Genomic DNA, 20,168 nt, shown 5'->3' with positions numbered 1-20,168 from the left:
CGCTGTGTGGAGAATGGTTGGGCCAGCCCCACAGCGCCTGGATGGCAGCTCTGTCACTGGGGATGGGGCACTGGGGTGCCCCACGTCTCTGCTTATGGCCTGTGGCCCTGCTGGCCCACACAGAACCCGAGGGGCTGAGGATGGTGACGATGGGAATCAGCTCAGCTCACAAAGGAGGCTGTGCCAGAGGTCCTGGTTTTGCTTTGGCAGTGGGATGTGCCAGCAGGGCTGTCTGGGGCAGCACAGAACACGGCCAGGGGACATGGACAGCTGGGGGATGCAGGGTATTCAGGGACACGGGATAGCCAGAGGACACAGGACAGCCTGCCCACGACAGCTGGAGGGCACAGGATGGCCCTGACACAGTGCCTGGACTCTGCCACCAGTGGTGGGGACACACAGGGAGTGAGGACAAAGGCCATGGGGGTTGGGGACAGGCACAGCCCTGCTACAGATCTGCCCTGCTCTGCTGTTCTTGGGGTGACCACAGCTCCCTCGGAGCCCTTCCTGCCCCCTGCCCCGAGCACCCTGTGCTGAGCTGTCCCCCGGTGCCGAGGCTGGGTCCCCAGCCCCTGGCACGGTGCAGCACTGGCAAGGGGAGCGCCGTGGCTGTGCCCACCCCCTCCCCGGGGCCGGCAGCCTCGGGACACCCTGCGGGAGCAGAGCTGAGCACCGGCTCCGCAGAGCTGCCTCTCCTCTCTCCAAACCCTCCCCCTGGCAGAGCCGGGCGGGAGCAGCCATCAGCCATCCCGCCCGGGCACCGCTGGGCAAACACGGCTGATAAGCCACGGGCACCCTCCTGGCCGCTCCCTGACGACACCCATTGTCACCCACCCGCCCGGCACGGCTTGACGTGGCCATCGGCTGCATCCCTGGGGAGCCTGATCCCGCCGCCGGGGTCCACAGGGAAGGGGGGCTTCCTCCCGTGTCCCCAGCCACTGCTGCCCCAGACGGTCTCACTGCCGTGCAGGAGCCGGGGAGAGCTCACGGAGCCTCCAGCTCAGCCTGGCTTGGAGGTAAGGGCTGCACCAGCCCTTTGACTGGGTGGGAAGGGTCTGGCTGTGCTGGCAAGGGGCTCCAGGGTGGGGCAGGACGTGGGGAGCACAAGGCTTGGCTCACAGAGTTGGGAGTGCCCATTCCCTTCTGTGGGAAGGAATGGAATAACACATTTAGGGAGCATCCAAGGCTCAGCAGGACTGTTCCAGGGGCGAGCTGGAGGGAGAAGCAATGCCACTGCCCCTGCAGCAGGCATGTGGCTTTGCAGCCATCTGAGGGCCCAGGGTGGCCATCCCTGCTCCAGGCTTTGCCAGGGCCAGGCATGAGGAGCTCCCGTTGCACAGGGAAAGGGGTCTCCTGCCTGCAGAGACCCCCCAGACAAGCAGGGTGTTCTCAGCCCTCACTCGAGGGTTGATCCTGCACCCCATGCTCGGGGCTGGCTCACGCTGCCGGTGCTTTAAAGCCAACGGAGCTTTGACGCTTTAAGATGGGGGAAAACAGGCATGATTATGGCAGAACAGAGAGGCCTGTAAGGCAGGGCTCCAGCACCAACCCTCGCTGCCTTTGCAGCCCTGCGGCAGCACAAAGGCGCGGTGGGAGGGAGCATCCGTAGGGTGGCTGGGGCCTGGAGCTCGCGGTGAAGGGATGGAGGTGAAACCCGCGGGGTGTTGGGAGCTGCAGCTGGAGCTCAGAGAGATGGACAGGGCACACAGCGCCCGGCAAAGCTCCGCAACAGCCCAAGCTCCGCTGCAAAACCACGACCTTATCCCCCTCCCGCAGCTGGGGAAGCAGTCCTGGGCTGTCCTGTCCTGTCCTGGGCTGAGCTGACCTGTCCTCATCCCCTCATCGCTGTATCCCCTTGTCCGTGCATCCATTCTGCCTCCCGCCTGCCCTGGCCATGCATCCCATCACCATCAACCCCCAGCAAGGGCTTTCCTCACCCCCCACTCCCCCTCCCCACCTTCCCCCCGGTGTTCCCCCGCTGTCGCAGTGCCGTGGGGACGGACGGCAGCCACGGCAGCCTAGCCTCGCACCTCGCCGCGGCCCGGCTACTGTGCCCACCACACCCTACAGCCCCAGGGCGGGTCCCGGGGCAGATCCCGAGGCAGCGCCGGGGACGGGCTCGATCCCGACGGGGCAGACCAGGGATGGGGAACCCGGGATGGGGAACCCGGGATGGGGAACCCGTGAGTGTTCCCGGCCAGCCCTGCCCCTTCGACAGGCCCCTGCCCCTGACATGCGACCACGCCCCCTATCAGAGCCACGCCCATCCACCTGCCCCAATCCATTCCCTGCCCCTGCGGCCCCGCCCCTTCGTTTCGGCCCCGCCCTCTCACTCCACCCCTTCCCTCCGGCCCCGCCCTCCCTGTCCCTCAGGCCCCGCCCATTGCCCCTCCCCCGGCGGACTACCATTCCCGTGGTGCCGCGCGGCGCAGGGCGTGGCCGCTTCCGCCCAGCGCCCGCCGCCGCCGCCGCCGCGGAGCCGCCGCCGCCCCAGGCCCCGGGACCGCGCTCGGTGCCGGTCTCTGCCCCGCCCGGTCGGAGCCGCCGCTCCCGGCTCGGCCCCGCCATGTCGGCCCAGGCGCAGATGCGGGCCCTGCTGGACCAGCTCATGGGCACGGCCCGGGACGGTGAGTAGGGGCGGGCGGGGCCTGCAGGAAACGCCGCGGCCTCGGCGGCCGCCTCAGCGCGCGGGGCCCGGCCCGGCCCGGCCGCTGCCTCCGCTCGCTCCGGACCTGCGGCGCGATCCGCCCCCGCCCGCCCGGCCCCAGCCCCGTGGCGGCGGGGCGGGCCCGGCCTGCCCGGCATGGGGGTCCCGCCGCGCCCCGGCCCCAGGGAGCGCCCGGCGCGGCCCAGCCCCGCCGCCACGGGCCCGGCCGAGCGGGCAGGCCCAGGGCCGGCTCCGTGCCCGCGCATCCAGAGGCACTAGGTAGGTGTGCCTGCAGCGCCGGGTGCGGTCCGGCACCAGAAATGTGACAGCCCGTGCAAAATACGGCCCCGCTGCGGTTTGTGTTCTCCCTTCTGCGACTCGCTGGGTACTTAAATCCCCTTTGGCACGTTAGCAGGGCTGTCCAGGCACTTTGCACTTTGTTTCGTAAGTGAATAAGTGCTTTTCTTTTCTCTGTGTATTGAGTTGCTATTGAATTGCTTCCCATATTTTTATTTCATACAAACTGAACAATTGTGGCCCCTCTATTTTATTTATAAAGGTTCAGTGTATCTTTGCCTGCCTACATCAATCTGCAAGGGAGTTGCAGAAAAGCCTCATGTTCATCGAGCCGTGAGTCACAACCAATTTTTAAAGCTGTTATAACAAAAAAAAAAAAAAGTGTTTGCTTTTTTTTCACAAGTAACTTTAAAAGTGTAGCTTAGAAAGAAAAAAAAATGAAAAAAAAAATTCAGTAGACACAACATTATTCCTGGATGCTTGTGAATCCTAATACTTTACTATTCCCATACTTTAGTATTACACATACCTGTGTCATATGCACAGATGAGCTTTAAAATTGTCACATACCATTACCACTTTGCCTTTACTTTTATGTATCATTCCCCTGACTTCCTTACTGCAGGTGTGGGCAAGAAAGCTTTTCCTTTAAAACTTTTCAACAATGGGCATAAAATTCTGCAGCTGAGGTCTTGAAGAATGCAGATGGGTATAGTATGTGTTGGAGCTCGCAGTGTGTATTGACTAACTTTGTTTCTTTTTTTTTTTCCTATTATTATTATTATTTTTAATTTTTTTTTTTTTGCTTTTCTGATATTGTGTCGTTTTAAGTGGCTCCTGAGTGTAAAATGTCCTCTGAGGGTGGGCTGAGGGTGGGTGTGTTCCAGGCCAGGACCACCTTTGCACGGCCTGGGAAGAGCACACGGTGTAGTCGGGTTCCACACCAGAAGGACTGGTGGCTCAGTTACCACGTGAGCAAAGAGCAGCTGCCTGTAAAAACTGCCCAGCACAGCCCTGCTTGCTGATCCGTGGGGTTTGGTATCTCCTGCCCCTTCCTCGCAGTAAAACAAAACAAAAAAATGGGTGGAAAAAAAAATAGCAGTTTATAGCTGGGAGCCAGCCTGTCTGCCTGCTTTTCTCTCTTCTGGCTGTGCTGCCTCTTTATATGGATGACAGGCCTTGGACGTTGCTTGGCTCGCCAGCACTGTGTTTAACATGGTGTCCTGGATGAATAAATGCTAAAATAGTGTTTGTTGCCAATTATAAGTGTTCCAGAATATCCTGTTGCCCTCTAAGCTGGTTTGTTTAGTTGGTTTTTGGTTTGTTTTTTTTTTTTTTTTTTTTTTAGTAAATTTGGGGAGCAGGAGCACCAAGTATTTTAATCTGCATTTTGAGGTGAAATGCTCGTGCCCACGCCTGCGTTCCCTTGGTGTTCTAATGTCTCCTTATTTAAACCACACATGAATTGCAGGAGATGAAACCAGACAAAGGGTGAAGTTTACAGACGATCGTGTTTGCAAGAGCCACCTCCTGGATTGCTGTCCCCACGATATCCTGGCTGGAACAGTAAGTATGGCATCTGTCCTGAGGGATTCTGGTGGGGAGGGTGGGTGACTTCTAGGAGAGAGCAGTCCCAGTCCTAATTCCAGCTTTTGTGAACTGTGTATGGCAACTGCTGAAGTCAGGAGCTCTTAAAATACGCCTGAAATGCTTTTTCCCTCACAATCCCATGTGTGAAGTTGTAAAATCCTTTCTCTTTTTAGCAGTTTTGAGGTGGTCAGAGCCTGAAACTTGTCCTGTGGTGGTTCCCAGACTGTAGGTTGGCTGCTGCCCTGGGTGCTCTAGTTCACTGTTGCATCTTCAGCTTAGCAGGTGTTTTCTTAGCAGCTGCAATAGTCCTTGGAGGTTCTCAGTCTCCTCCCTCCAACCCTGTGGTGTTTCCTGATGGAACAGCAGCTATTCCATCATTCCTAGTGGGGTGGCAATGGCAGGTCACAGCTCCAGACGAAGGCTGGTTGGTTGAGCTGTTTGGTTTTTGTGTCTCTCTGCCCCGCTGGTCTCACACGGTTCTCTCTGCTCCTTCACTGCTCCCTGTGGGAACAGGGCTGGCCAGTGTTCAAAGGTTTGGCTCACGTGCTCCCTCTGAGAGCACAAGGTGATATGTGGGCTTTTAACAGTGAGGTGAGTGTTCAGCTTGGGCTCCCAGATGAAAGCTGGGACTTGGGAAAGAAAACACTGCGTGTCTTTTGTCCCCGTTGCTGTGTTACAGAATTCCAGGAGGGAGGTGAATAGGGGTGTTTGAAATCCACCCTCAGCCTTTGCTAGAAATGCTGTGGCGTTCCCAGTGCCCATCCACTTGCCCAGGTTGTTTGAAGATGCTGTGGTTATTTATAGCCCTTCCTGCTGCTCTTCTGGGAGCTGGCTGGACACTGTGGATCTCCAGCAAAGGGAGGGCTGGCACTGCTGCCCAGCTTGTGTCACTGCCATAGCAGGGCTGTGGCAGCACTGCTGGAAAGAGCTCTGAGTGCTCAAACTTCAGCTTCTCGGTGGCTGCCTCTGAATAAGATTGGAAGAGCTGAATACCAGTCTCTGTGTATTTATTTTTTATTCATTTGAACCTCAGATACGTTTTTCAGTGATTGCTCCATCAGCCATCACTTCCATTTCAGAATTTTAAACCTCCATCCTTCATGTAGGTCACTGTGGTCAAGGTATATTTTTTGACACGAGATTCTACAAGTTTTTTGGGGCCCAAAGGGTGATTTGAAGGTGCAGGCTGCCTTCTGCCTCTTCTGGGAGGTTTCCAGGAGGAGGGTAAATGATGACTTAAAGGGGTTGAACTACATGATGTTTGTGACTGCAGGAGCTGGTGCCAAAGTCTGAGGTGTTCAGGTGGGCTGTGAGTTTCCCAGGGCAGGGAAGCACCTTGAAGAATCTATTTCTCTTGCTTCTGGTGTTACTTGTCTTGATAGAGTTGTCCTTTCCCTCTTTGCTGTGGAGTTTGTGCTCAGAAATTGCAGGAGCAGGATGGAATAAACCTGATCTTGTAGGTCACTCAGATGATCTTGTGGTGGCCTTGAAGTGGCTGTGGAGCTCTGCACCACTGTCAGCCCGTTCCTGGGGGCAAGGAAAAGTGCTGGTGCCCCAGATCTGTGTTGAAAGCACATGTGATGTCCAGAACAGGAACAACACTTCAGCTGTCAGCACTAGCAGCGTGGAATGAAACCCAGCTGGAATGTGCAGGCTCTCCTCGTGATCCCGGGCAGCTCCACGGGCACCTTGTGGTGCTCTGCGAAGGAAGGGCTGTGTGGGCGAGTTGGCCTCAGCTGGGTGGGGGTAACACCCATCTCTAGGTGTATTGCTGCAGCAATCAGGGCCTCGGATCTCTTGGAAACTTCCAACAGATGCTCCAAGCCTTCTGGTGCTAGCTGTGTTGCGTCCTCCCCCTGAAGGCATTGTTCCTGCTGCATCCTTTGTGCCTGCAGACATTCCTTGGTGGGAGGCTGATTGGAAGCTGCTCTCTTGGGTAGCTGTGCTCAGTGGAATGTGATGGGAGTCCCATTCACTGACCTTCAGGTGCAGAGTAAGAGAAGGAGTCCAGGCTGTCAGTAAAGCTCTGGAATATTCCCGGGAGCTGCAGGAGGCCTGTTGATGTTGCTTTGTTCAGGGGCACCAGCATTCCTGGTCATAAGAGCTGTCCATATGTTGGATTGTTTCTGTGATTATTCTCCTTTTGGCTCCAGAAATTTGTCTTAACTCGTCACTAAATAAGCTACAGTGGTTCTCTAGAAGCCTGTGGGCTTACTAAACTAGTTTCTCCCAGAATTTTCTTCCTTACCCACAGAGACCAGAGAAAACCACTGTAGCTTATTTACAGCTGGTAATCCTCCTGAATTTGAGCTCCACTAAGAACTGGACAGATGAATCTGAAAGCTGCCCAGGTTGAACATAGCTTGAAAGTTACATTCAGGGAATTGTGTCCCTGACAGGGGAATATGAGTGAGCTGAAATCTGTAGATTTTAGAATTGTTTTATGGGGGGTCTGTGCTTTCCTTGTTCACTCAGGTGAAACTCTGCAGCTCTGATCACTACTAAAGAGCCTTCTTTGTGGAAATTTCACTTTGTGGTGAGGTAGCAGTTCAGCAGAGAACATAAGAGATGCCTCAGAATGTGGATTGCTCAGGAGATGTGAGCAGGACTAACCAGTGACATCTAAATGTCTTCAATCTGTGTGTTAAATCTTGTGTGGGGGTTTAAATCTTCACTTGGGCTTTGCTGGCCACCTGTGTTACAAACCAGCCAGTGCTGACTGGAGCAAGTTGTGATGTCTGTGGAAAGGCTGAGTGGTGACAGCCCTCCCTGGGATGAGAGGATGCTTTGAGGCAGAAGGGCTGCTGGTCTTACCTCATGTGAGCAATACCTGTGAAATCTCCTTGCCTCAGAATGTCCCAAGGGACATGGAGGAAGACTTGAGGTTTGTAAGCTGGTGAATGTTCTCCTCTTTTAACAAACAGGTGCACATTGTTGGCTCTTCTGAAGTTTTGGGTTGAAGCCCCTTCTCTTAAATGGGGTTAAGTGGCTCAGCTTGCAAGAAAAGTTCAGATAAGAATATTTGTGATCTGTGACAATCACATCTAATATCATTAATTTGTCCCTGTTCTGGAAAGTGATCTCAGTCAAATGACCATGAGAATAAAAGATATGTCACATCATAGAAAGAGTTATTTTTGTGGTAAAATAACAGTAGCTCTCCAGCATTCTTTGAAGAGGCTTGCCTGAAGATGAACATGATCAAGCTCTGAAAGTACCAGCATGTGGTTTTTTTTTGTAGGCATTAAATTTCCACCATTTGAGCTCAGCAGGACTATTCTGGATGCAGTGTCTGTTTCTGTAGCCTGTGGCCTCCTTATTCTGGTAAATCTGAGCAAAATGAGGAAGGCTAAATAGTGGCAAGTCATCCAGAACTGGTTTATTTTTGTCTAAAAAAGAAAAGCTAATGAGAGATAACTGCTGCAAACCTGAGTCTTACCTGGTGGAGTTTGCTTTCTTTGCCAAACACTGCTGTTCAAGTGCATTGTTTCACATAAGTGTCCCCAACTTTAGTTTGTGAAGGTTCCACAGGGATTCTGTGTTATTCCACTTTAGCTTTTTCCTGCAGTTCAGTGAGTTGACACTTGTTGTGTGTGTGCAGGTTTGGGCTCCTTGGAACTGGTGGTGACTGGGAGAGAAGAGGAGAAGAGGGCTGGGGTGTTCCTTGACATGTACCCTGCCGTTCCTACTATGGCTCACAATTAGGGCTTTTGTTGTTTTGGCTTTCAAAATGTCATATTCTTTCTCTACTATAAGAGAAGTGTTCTTTGTTACAAATTGGTGATGTTGAAATGCCATTTCTGTTTCGAGAGCATATTAGACTTGGGTTCATGTGGCTGTTAACTACTGGGTTGGGGAAAAGTAAATAGCATTGGCTGCAGTGGGAGGGACGGGCAGCATGCAAGTCAGAGCTTTCTGGGAAGGGAGATGCTCTTAAATCTCTCATTAAATGGGCTTATTTGTAGGACTTAGCTTTGCTGGGCAAGCTTTAAAATTCCAGGCTGCAGCTGGCTGTGGGAAGGGGCTGGCTGTAGAATTAAGAGTCTGTTGTTGCTGAATGGGGGTTGTGCATTTCTACTGGCTGTAGCCCTTATTCCTTTAAGTCCACTTGTTGTTGATAGGAAGCATTGTTTCTGCCCTACAATTTTGTGTCATTTGATATGTTATTAGGGCTTGTCCTTTCACAGATGTGCATTTCCAGGTGAGCTTTAAACAGAGCGCAGGTGTGCTTTGCTGTGCTGTGGCTCCATGAGAGGAGGCACTTGCAGTTGGTGCCTGTTGAAGGAGACCCAACTCCCTCACAGCAGTTTCTAAGGCTGTGCTATGACCTCAAGCAGGAGTAGGACTGGACTTAGAACATTGCCATAATGGAGAGTTTTTACACAGGTCTTGCTTTTTCTCTTCCACAGCGAATGGACCTGGGAGAATGCACAAAGATCCATGACTTGGCACTGCGAGCAGATTATGAGATTGCAAGTAAAGAGAGAGACCTCTTTTTTGAGCTGGATGTGAGTATGGAGAAATTTCAGTTACTTTTGTGGGAAATGCTTCTTGAAGTTACTGATCTGAATAGTAGAACTCAGTGACCGTTTCAGCTCATCGTGGTGTTTGATGTGTGACCAGCGCAGGATGTGCAGTCCCTTCCTGACTGTGGGCTTGATTGCTGACTTGGAACTGTACAAGTAATTATGGCACTTGCCATCCCCCATTAGCTCAGCTAGCCTGGAGGCTCCTCTGGCATTCCTGGCATCCCACACCTGTTGCTCTGCACCAGGTCGTTGTAACCTGGTACCCTGTCCCAGAAGGGGATTTAACATTAAAACCCTTCTGCTCAGTGGTTTCACTTTTGTGAAACCACTGTGATTTAGCCTTCTGTGATGGAACAGATCAAGGGGAAGAACAATTCTGTCTTCCCTTTTCATGTTATTCCAGTGCTTTTGTCTGTGCACCTGTTGCTCCTGCTTTGGAAGTTCCAGTGCAAAGCAGAGTTGATGGGAGCATCCTGTGATGTGTCAGAGTCAAGGAACTGGGTCAGGTTCCAGGCACGGGTCAAATGTTATTTGTTCTGCAGAGTGTCATTTGTTGTTTGGTTTGTTGTTTTTTTTTCCCCAAAGCATCTGTTCTTGAGATTGTTTATGCATTACACAGGGACTGCACCAGATGGCTGTTGGCTGTCAAAGGTATGTGTGGAATGGAGAGCATCTTTTATTCCTAATTCTTTGTCTGATCACACAGGCCATGGATCACCTGGAATCCTTCATTGCAGAGTGTGATAGGAGAACAGAACTGGCCAAGAAACGCCTGGCTGAGACACAGGAAGAGATCAGTGCTGAAGTGTCTGCAAAGGTATTGGCCTCTCGTTAAACTTTGGTTCTGGAAGTCTGTGTGGGAGCTCTGGTGCTCTGTTGTCTCTGACACCACTGATGATTGATGGTTTAGAATAGCAAATCCATCCTGTGGTTATCTCTTTACTTTGCAAATGCTCATGGAGTTTCCTCTTTGGGAACTTGCTTGTCTGGGCCAATACAGGACATTTCTGAAGCTGGTTTTGTGGACTCTGTACTGTCCTGTAAGCCAGAAATGTGCTGCTTTTGCAGCAGAACTGATGATGTCCTCTCCATGCCCAGTTTCTCTCTTTTTGCCAGGTGTTGGTGACTGTTGTGATTGGCCCACCAGTCCCTTCTGTTGTGCCTCTTGACTTCTGGAGATTTATGGTCATCTTCCAGCAGCTGATTTTGTTAAACAGCATTTTTTAAAGAGAAGGGAAAAGTTTTCCTGCAAGCTCCATCACGTTTTTTTCTTACTGAAAACTAACTACTCTCTTTAGGCAGAGAAAGTACACGAGCTGAATGAAGACATTGGAAAACTCCTAGCTAAAGCTGAACAGCTGGGAGCTGAAGGAAATGTTGATGAGTCTCAGAAGATCCTGATGGAAGTGGAGAAAGTCCGAGCGAAAAAGAAAGAGGCAGAGGTATGGCACTGATTCTGTGGATTGGAACAGGGGCCTGGGCTGAGCACATGGCACAGCTGGGCACTTCCCACCTCTGCTCCTGTGCTGCCAGCACCTCCTTTCCCAGTTTCAGCCATGTGCCAGCAAGCAGTTGGCAGGGGATGATAAGCTTTTTAGAAACTTTTCTCTAGTGCAGAGAGCTGACTGTGGCGGGGAGGGCTTTGTCCTCTGGAGTATTTGGTCCCTGTTCCTTCGCAGGGATGGACTGGCGGGCTTAGCTGTGCCCACAGAGTGTTTGTGTGGCACCTCCTTTGTGTGGGGGTGGGTTTTCATTCTTGAAAGCCATTCTTTGCAGGGGTTTCCCTGGAGGGTCGTGACAATGCAAGGCTTCCCTGACACTTGTGTGGGTTTTCTTGCCTCCCTTTAGGAGGAATACCGAAATTCAATGCCTGCATCCAGTTTCCAGCAGCAGAAGCTGCGTGTGTGTGAAGTCTGTTCAGCATATCTGGGTCTCCATGACAACGACCGGCGTCTTGCTGACCACTTTGGAGGCAAATTACACTTGGGTTTCATTCAGATTCGTGAGAAACTGGATCAGCTGAGGGTAATCCTCTCTGTTTTAAACCTTCTCTTTGTAGTTTCGAAGACATTGAACACTTCTATTAAATTAATACAGAATTCTTTGCAGAGTGCTTGTAAAAAGCCCGGAATCTTCCAATTGCAGAATCCCTGAAACTTCAAATGGAGCCTTTTTTAGCCTTGTCTTGGGTTCTGTTCTGTGTTTTCTGGGTAGCTAAATATGTATCCTCAGAATCAGTCAAGCTAGACCATGGCTGTCATTTATTCCTCAGGGCATTGGTACAGTCACCTGTATTTTTCTCGTTGATATGGCTGAAATTTGTCACTCTGAGGCCTCTTAATGAGATGTTTGAACTGAAGTTTCACATAGTGCTGTCAGCATAAAAGGTCTTGAGTAGCTGAAGCCATTAGGAGTTTTCTGAAGAGGTTTGTAATGGGTTGTGGCACTGGCCTTGCTTCCAAACAGAGACCTTTAGCCTGCTCTAGTAAGAGTTGTGATTCCTGTGCCTCACTCAGTATATTGAGGTCAGTGCCTTGACTGAGGAAAATGAGAACCTTGGTAGAGATCTTGAGCAGCACATAAAATGCAGTGAAATGGTTCTTTGTCTTGCTCTGGGAAGGGTCTCCCTGCAGATTCCTGACCTGTTACTGTATGGCTGAAATATGATGTGGACTGTTTTGGGGTTTTTTTCCTAGAAAACAGTGGCAGAAAAGCAAGAGAAGAGAAACCAGGATCGTTTGAGACGGAGGGAGGAGAGAGAGCGAGAGGAGAGGATGGGCAGACGGTGAGTGGAACCTGACAGCTGGCTTGTGAAGTTGGGTTTTAAATAGTCTGATTTTTCGTACCTTAGCATTGCAGGAACACAGCATCTGCTGCTGGAGTAGCTGTTAGGTGAGCTCTGGATACTGTGTGAGCACCTTGGGGTTCAGTTAAAGATGGAAACACGTGCACAAACCCCCACCACAGAGTGTATTGCTTCAACTGCCATTGTGTGTCTGAAAGATGGGAGCTCCCTCCTGTCTTCAGGCTTTTATTGGTCTACTCCCTGTCCTTGGGAATCTGAATCTGGATAAAATGCCCTCATCCAGTGCATCTGAGTGGGAAAGTTCAAAATGAGTGAGGACTAGGTCTGCTCAAAAGGGTCTTGCAGATATTCCCTGAACAGCCCCCTCACTTCTAGTCTTGGAGGTGACAGCTCTGTGGAGCTGGTATCCATGAGCTAAATAGGGGGCTGCCTGTCTTGCTCCAGAACTTTTCTACAGTAACAGTGAGGTGCTTTTGGCACAGCTTTGGCAAACACTTCCAGGGGATCCAAGAGATCCCAAGGTGTGACTGCTTCTGGTGGTTGTGGCCATATGTGTCACCTTCTGCTCAGATGTCTGTAATTCCTGAGCAGTAGGAGTGGCTGGAATGTTGGTATTCTCAGGACAAGCTCTTCTGCTTCCTGCCAGCTGAACTGGAAAAACAGTTTCTTCTGTACTTGAAGTGAAGAGGCACCTTGTGTGTAAACAGCTCTGTTGAACAGCCCGTTTGGGGAGGGTGGTTATTTGCAGGGCTCAGGCAGAGGAAGTGGCTGGGTGGGAATACTGTTCTCATTGTTACAGCATCTCCTCAGTTACCTTATGTGTTTCTCTTGTACTTCTTGCATCAAAAAAAACCCAATCTTCCTGCTTGTGGAGAGCTCCTTTTGACCTTTGGTGTCAGCTGGAGAGTGAGTTTGTCTGAGGCAAATGAGATTTGTAACTGAATTGTGCTCTGAGGTGGTGCTGGCTTCTGGCTATAATTACTGGAAGTGCTGACAAATAAACACCAGGATGAAGCAGCTTGGTGATTTTGATGGAATGTGAAAGATGTAAGCCCCCAATTGTTATGTATTATGCATATTATTATATCAATTAGGGTGTTTTATATGGGTTTTCTCTCTGTGGGTTGCCTGGTGGAATATGAAGTGCCAGTTTGTGCTGCAGCATTCTGGTGCCTCTGGGGTTTTTTTGTGTTTTTTTAAAAAAAAACCCTCAGTTCTTTAGCATTAAGGAGCCTTTTGTGTTTGTAGGTAGGTCATGTATGGATGCACCTGATGAGGGGGTTTGAAGATGGCTTTTGAATGTTTATTTATGCCTTTAAATAGGAAGGGCTTAAGAACTGCACCGAGTTGGCCTAAAGTCTGAGTTCTGGCTGCTTCCCTGTGTGACACTACTTCGACACCATGGCTGGCTCTGTGTGGAGGCACCTGTGTGCTCCCCTGCTCAGATACCACAGCAAAAGTTGTTATGAAGGAGCCAGGAGTGCCATACAGAGGAGGTCAAATTAATTGCCTCTCCAGAACGAGACCTTGACCCAAAGGAGGACAATAGTTCTCCCAGTGTCAGAACTGAGGTTACACCCCACATTTCCCAGCCCCTTACCCGCTGGGAGCTGTGCACACCATACTCACAGGGGCACTTCTCCATCAAAAACTAGCTGGTGACTTGGAGCACTTTTCAAACAGCCCCTTATCCAGAGCCTGATACTTTAGGGAACCACAGGAAACCTGTTTTCTGCAGAACTCTTCTTGTCATATCCTCATGTGCAGCATCTTCATGTTACTCAGTAAGAGAGAGTATGACTTGACTTTGGGAGTCTTTGGTGACTGGCAGGCACTGTGACATACTCTGGGAACCTCTGGGTTCCCTTGTGAAACTCTGCCTTTCACAGCTGTTATTAATTTATCAATAAACTGTTGTTCCACGTAGGAATGAGTGAACTGGGTTGTCACACTTAGTGGTAAATAAACACTAGTCGTTTGTTTGGTGTTGCTGGTGGGTGTTGGGTACCCAGTAATCTTGGAAGACTGGAATTCTGGGGAGAGGTGGCAAGCTTGGAAATGCAGCCCTCAGGGTTTGCCTCCAGGCTACACCAGCAAACAAGTCCAGTGGAGTTGCCAAATGGATTTCCTTTGTGTTAGGCTGCACAAAAGACAGATTATGAAACTCAGCACAAAGTCTGTGATACAGAGACCAGAGCGAGGGAAAAATAAAGAAAATAGACACGCTCAGCCTCTTGCTCCTCTGGACAGCAGTCTTCTTTTGTCTCCTGCTGATTCAGGCTAGTAAGAAAAGAGCTGTTTTGTTGGATACTTCCTGAAATCTGAAGTGTGACTCCAGGGTATGTTTATCAGGAGTTTTTTGTGCGTGTTCCTGCTCGGATCACAGGCAGGGGAGGGCAGCCAGGCTTTCATGGGGACGTGGAAGGGCTTTGCGAGGATGTGGCGCACTGGTGGTTTGGAATAAAGTGATCGGGATGAGAAGAACATTAAGAACTTGGAGTAATTACAACCACCCGAACAATTCATCTGCCTGCCAGGCACCCCCAGGAGGTCCTGCTGCTCCGTCAGGTTTTGTTAGGTGGGAATAGGTGCGTGGTTATTGCCTTGCTCTCCTGGTGTGTCAGCTTTTCCTTCACCTGCTCCTGGGTGTTGCCTCAGTGAATGGCTCGTTGGCAGTCTCCAAGTTCAGCTCCACCTTGTTTGCAGTCCTATCTGAATTCCCCTCTAAATTTGGGGTTTCTTTTGCTTTCTACCATGACTGAACAACCCCATTTCATTGTGAAGAAATGTTCAGTGCACACTTTGCTTAATCGTGTCTTACCCGGGTGTGGTTTTAAATGATGTTGTTAAAACAGACGCTTCTCTGTTTCTTCTTCAATTTTCATGTGTAGCTTTCAGCCACATCTGCCACAGTGCCAGGGGTGTGACTGCAACACCCCTGTGAGTCTGTGCAGCAGGGAGCAGTTACAAGAGTGAGTCTCTAAGTCACTGAACAGGGAGATCAGCCACTTCTTAATTAAAGCAAAACGAGGCTGTTCAGACAGCACGTGAAGGTTTGGTGTGAGCTGGCTCTGAAATGTGGCCACAGAGGAACAGGGAGGGCGGGTCTTGCACGTGCTGTGGTATTTTAAGTGGTGCTGAGTAATGGTGCTGCAGAAGTTGAGAGAACGGTGATGTTATTTATGTCAAAAGCTGACAGCAGTAAGCTGGGAGTGCCACACACAAGCTCTGAAGCCATGGAAATATGAGAAAGAATAGTGAGGCCTGGATTAGTCTTCTCAAGTGCTTTTTAAGTCAGGGATGAAGGATTTTCAAGTTTATATCTGTCACTTCTCAGCTCTTGCCTTTTGGCCGTGTCCCCTGTTTTCTTCTAGTTCATCTTTCCCAGACAGGGATAAAATATTTATGCAAATTTCCCTCTAATATTTGTTAAACAAACACAATGAGGTAGAAACTGTTGTTTTCTTTACTAAAACCTTTTCAAATTACAACTGCCTCAAAAAAACCAAAACCAGAAATCTGCCAAGTGTCTTTCTGACTGGAGAGTGGCACTTCTTGAAAATCTAGAGTTGATCCAGCTGATGTTAGACTGCAGGGAGTAAAGGATATATAACAAATGTGCACAGTAAACTTAGAAAGGCTCATTGTGGTGCTTTATCAGAGACTGAACTGGTTTCTAGACCTTTCCTGTTGTGACAGGAAGCTCTGCAAGCAGAAACTGGTGTTTCGACAGAGTTCTTCGGTTTTTGACAAATTCTCACTGCCCACAAAATTGAAGCTAATTAAATGTTTTAATGGCAAGCTTTTTTTTTCTAAACTGACACATTAGTTGGGGTATTGCTGTGTTCCTGTGAAGAGCTGCCAGCATGGATGAGTTTTTCTGTTGAAACCCCACTGGCTTTATCATAACTCCTCTCACTTAACTCTGCTCTTCCCTCTAGGTCTGGATCAAGAAATAGAGATCGTCGAAGGTGAGTGCCCAGTTCTCCAATTCTCCCAAATGCCTGTGTGTGTTTATGTCTTAACTGCTGAGGTTTTTCCTGGGTCTCACAAATGGAGTTCACTCAGTGCCTCAGTCTCTTTGGTTTACTCCCTGAAAAAAATGGGAACTACAGCGTGGGCACCTCAGTGGTGCTGCTCGGCTTGGTGTCCCTCGTTGGGCTGTGCAGCCTGGTCAGGATGGGGTCTGTGTGCTCCACAGTGAGTCCAGGAATGTCCTTGGTGCCTCTTCCAATAAATAGGCCCTGATACACTTCCATAGTTTTAATGCCTGAAGTATCTGTTACATATGTAAATACCTCAGATGTGAAAATAACTGATTCAAGACTAAAACCCCCACATTTCTGGAAGAGTGTGTCTGAATGGTATGACAGCATTCTGTGTGATCATGGACCTGGAGATTTCCCTCTGGCATGCTTCTTGCTTTTAGAGCAGGTTGAAACCAACCTGCTTCTAAAGTGCAGGACTTTCACAAGGGAGACTGTCTTAGGGTTATGGGAATTTAAAATAAATAAACAGGCTACTTACTTTGGCCTCTTTTCTACCTTTTACACTTTGAGCGAGGCAGGGTTGTAAGCTCTGCCCTGGCCCTTGGCATGTGCTTATAATAGTGGTGGGAGCTTTTTATATAAAAAACTGCCCAGCAAACTGTCTTATCCCTTGGCACTGTGTTGGTGGGTGCAGGAGGAGGAGGGGTGGGCGCTGTGCTGTGGGTGTGGCAGGGATGTGGCTGGGGAGGAGCGAGTGCTGGTGCTCTGGCTATGGGTATATGAACGTCTGAGGGGTGGGCTCAGGTGTGCAGATCCCAGGCCTGAGCCAGGCTGTGTCCCCTGCAGGTCACGGTCCCGGGAGAGGCGGCGAAGGCGCTCCAGGTCGGCGTCCCGGGAACGGAGGAAGTCCCGCTCCCGGTCCAGGGACCGGCACCGGCGCCACCGGAGCCGCTCCCGCAGCCACAGCCGAGGGCACCGCCGGGGCTCCAGAGACAGGAGCTCCAAACACAAGTATGTATTCCCGGCAGGAGTGCTTCTGGAGAGGGGAGCCCTTGGCTCACAGACAGACTCCCCGTCCCGTGGCTCTCAGCAGCAGCTCAGGGGCCTGGGCCAGCTCCTGGGCCAGAGCAGGATTTCCCGGTGGCCTCACGTGAGGGCAGTAACTCTAAGGCAAGATCCCAACTGAGAGGAGAATCCAGCAGTAGAACTGGTTCCCTGATTGCAGTGCTGAGCCTTGAGACAATCCTGGTTTTCCTGTATGAGAAGCAGTACCAAGGTATTTCTGAGCTAACTGAGCCTCTCTGGGCCTGCAAAGCCAAGTGACTGAGAGGCAGTTTTGATGTTACATTTCTGTTCTTACCTTCTGCTTCCCAGATTCCTTCTCTCAGTGCTGGCATGGGGAGGGAAGTGTATGATCTGGGGTCTCAGGCAAGTCTGTTAGAAGGCTGCTTGAGAGAGAGAGAGACATAATTCTTTAGGAATCAGCACTAGAGGAGGGAAGAAGGAATCCAGGAGGAGTACACCATTCTCCTGTTGCTGAGGAGAAGCACTATAGTCCAAAGAAGGGCTTTAAGTCTCCTGTGAAACTCAGCAAAACAGCCTCTGTGTTGGAGGAAGGATGAGACAAGGGTGTAGGAGTGTTAGAAACATAGAATGGAATCACTGCATTTCCTTACAGCCCTTCTAGGCCCATCAGTAAGTCTATCTCCAGGTGCTTGCTGAAGTTAGATCTGGCTGGTTTTAAATACTCCTGGTTAATAGGGGAGTGCTTTAGCACTGTCTCACCTGATTAGGCCACTGGACTACAACTCCAGAAACAAACCTACTGCTGTGTGGCTTGTGTCAGTTGAGCTGAGGGGCAAGAACAGCTTTTAAAGGTGCCTGGTGAAGGGGAGGGAAATAATGGTCTGAAAAATAAGCCTGTTAATAATTGGGGGGGGATTAAATACTGTTAATTCTCCAATGGCTGAGATGCTAAAGTGCTTTTTTAAATCTTGTCTTGAACATGAAAGATAAAAGAAGTTTGGACAATTAGGAAGTGAGGAAGATCCTGTAATAACTTTGGTTACTTCAGAACCCTTGGTCATATCCAGACCAGCCCATCGAGGTTGCAGGGGGATTGGCACTGACACACTTGCACAAAATTGCTGAGAACTGGGGACAGGCCAGGATCAGTTTAAGAAAATACAGCAAATACAAGAGAACAAACTGGAAAACCCTGTTTCCTGAAAAAATTGTAGTTTCTGTTTTCACTGTGAGAATTTATGAAACCAGCCCTCAGGTTCTGCTGGTCTGAGGTGTCACTTGCAGAAAGAATGAGAGTGTGTCACAGGATCTGGAGGTCTCAGGGTTAGGAGGACTGCAGGCAGCAGGTGCTCTGGTGGGAACAGGTAGAGAGTTAATCTCATCAGAGTGATGTGTTTTGGTTAAATGACACAGTTTAATGAAAATGAAATGGCTCATGTGACACCAAAGGGCTGTTAAGGTTTTGATCTTTCAATTGTGAAGCATTTTCAAACCTTACAATCAACAAGAATGAAAGCTGGAACCTCTGAGGTACCTGCCAGGGCCTCCTCTTGTGACTGTAAAGAAAAACCTGTGTATTGAGCCTTGGAGTAAAATGTGGGAGCCTTTGCCAAGGGGGATGGGCTGTTAGAGCTCCCTCAGGATCGGCTCCCTTGGAATTCTGCTATTCCATAAGCTGGCACAAATCACACGAGACACAGCCTTTCAGACTGGACCTAATTAAGCCTCCTGCTTAGTTCTGTGTGGGCTGACACGGGGAGGAGCTGCTGAAAATGTGTAGCTGTCACTCGGGCAGGGCCATGAAAAGATGTACAGCATAAATCTGTGTCATCCTGATTCTGAACCCGGGGTGCTGCCAAGGCCAGCGTTTGTCAGGGTGCAAAATGAAAAGCCCAGGGCTGAGGGAGCGAAAGATCCAGTTGGTGTTTAAAGCAGGGGAACGGAAAGCTTAGGCCAAAATGAAAAACCGCTCTGGAAGGCACGGACAGAGCTGAGTCAGAGACGAGGAAAAAAATTGCAGGTGCTTTAGTGTGGCCCAGAAAACTAATAAGGGGCCCAGGGAAGACCTGAGAGAGCCCCTGGGGCCAGAGCTTGAAAGGATCCCTGTGAGGAAGGAGTGACAGAGGGTGCAGAGCCAGTGTTCCCTCATGGAAACCCCACAGAGCCCAGAGCTGCCACCGTGGGCACCCACAGGCACGTTCCTGTGCTGCCCCACAGCCCTGAGAGGGAAAGGTGGTGCCACTTTGTGGGTGCCAGACAGTTCTGAGCTGTGAAGCTGACAGAGATGGTTTCATTTGTGCTTCAGATCCTCCAGAGATCGGTCTTCGAGGGAAAAGTCCCGAGACAGAGAGAGGAAAGACAAGAGCTCTTCTGAGAGGCGGCACGAGAGCACAAACGGCAAATCTCGTTCCAAGAGGTCAGAAGAGAGAGAAGCTGGAGAGATCTGAACTCAAAAACGATCTGTGTTGCACTGTAAATAGTCTGATAAACATTCTACACAAAAGCCTAAATTTTCCCATTTATATTTACTGAATACAACTCATCTTTTGTAGTTTGGGGTTTTTATTGTTTGGCAGATAGCTGTGAGTTTGTAGAGAACACAAGAGTTACGTACTGTTTAACAGGGTTTTGTTTCAGTAGGAATAAATAAACCTGGATGGATGGTTTTGAGCCCAGGCCAGTGTGGGCACCCTGTGTTTGTCCTGACAGCAGCTGGGGCCGTGCTGTGCCTGGAGCCCTGAGCTGCCCTGACCTTTGTAACGCTTCAGCCCTTCCCAAAAGCCCTCCCTGACCCTCTGTGAGCACACCAGTAGTGCTGGTCCTCACTTTATTCTGTTTTTCCTTCTGTTTATATATGTCAAAAGAAAATCCTGATTTTTCTTTCTTTTTTTTTTTTTAATCCCTTTTAGTGCTTAGCAACCCCCTTTTTATGTCTCCAGCACCTGAGAGTTGCCTCAGTTGTCCAGCTGAGGCAAGGCAGGTGAAATTTGGCCCTGATTTATTCTGAAAGCTGTGAGGGTGACCAGATGGGCTCAGGTCTGGTTTTAGTCCCTTGACAGGTCAGACAGTGGGTGTAAGCAAAGCAGTGGGAGACCCGGGCTGGTTTCATCTGCCTGTTTACTGTGCACTCTGCAGCCAGAGCTTGCCCTGGGGGCCTGTGTGACCCGCAGCGCCGAGCTTTGGTGCTTTCCCGAGGCCAGGGAGCAGAAGGGGCGGGGGTGCCCCGGCTGGAGCTGTCCCAGCGCCCGGGTCTGTCCCCCCAGGGCAGGAAGGAGCCCGGCTGT

The 20,168-nt window shown here is 50.4% G+C and overlaps 1 protein-coding gene across 2 annotated transcripts; it reads left to right on the top strand.

Moving 5' to 3' along the window:
• Positions 1-2,465: 2,465 nt before the first annotated feature.
• On the top strand, positions 2,466-19,559 carry LUC7L (LUC7 like). Of its 2 annotated transcripts, XM_050317717.1 has the most exons (11): positions 2,502-2,627; positions 3,207-3,277; positions 4,416-4,510; positions 8,944-9,042; positions 9,770-9,880; positions 10,362-10,505; positions 10,912-11,088; positions 11,760-11,848; positions 15,811-15,840; positions 16,705-16,869; positions 19,190-19,559. In XM_050317717.1, exons 4-11 carry the CDS (start codon positions 8,947-8,949, stop codon positions 19,329-19,331), a joined length of 954 nt encoding a protein of 317 aa, XP_050173674.1. In that variant the 5' UTR covers positions 2,502-2,627; positions 3,207-3,277; positions 4,416-4,510; positions 8,944-8,946; the 3' UTR covers positions 19,332-19,559. The 2 variants fall into 2 exon arrangements, with proteins under 2 accessions (XP_050173673.1, XP_050173674.1); XM_050317716.1 differs by lacking the exon at positions 3,207-3,277 and having other exon boundaries at positions 2,466-2,627.
• Positions 19,560-20,168: the final 609 nt, after the last annotated feature.

The sequence above is a fragment of the Myiozetetes cayanensis genome, unplaced genomic scaffold (assembly GCF_022539395.1).
Source record: "Myiozetetes cayanensis isolate MyiCay16 unplaced genomic scaffold, myiCay2020 scf20-37, whole genome shotgun sequence".
Lineage (NCBI taxonomy): Eukaryota > Metazoa > Chordata > Aves > Passeriformes > Tyrannidae > Myiozetetes > Myiozetetes cayanensis.
Note: the sequence above shows the minus strand (reverse complement) of the source record. Positions and strands in the feature narration are given on the sequence as shown.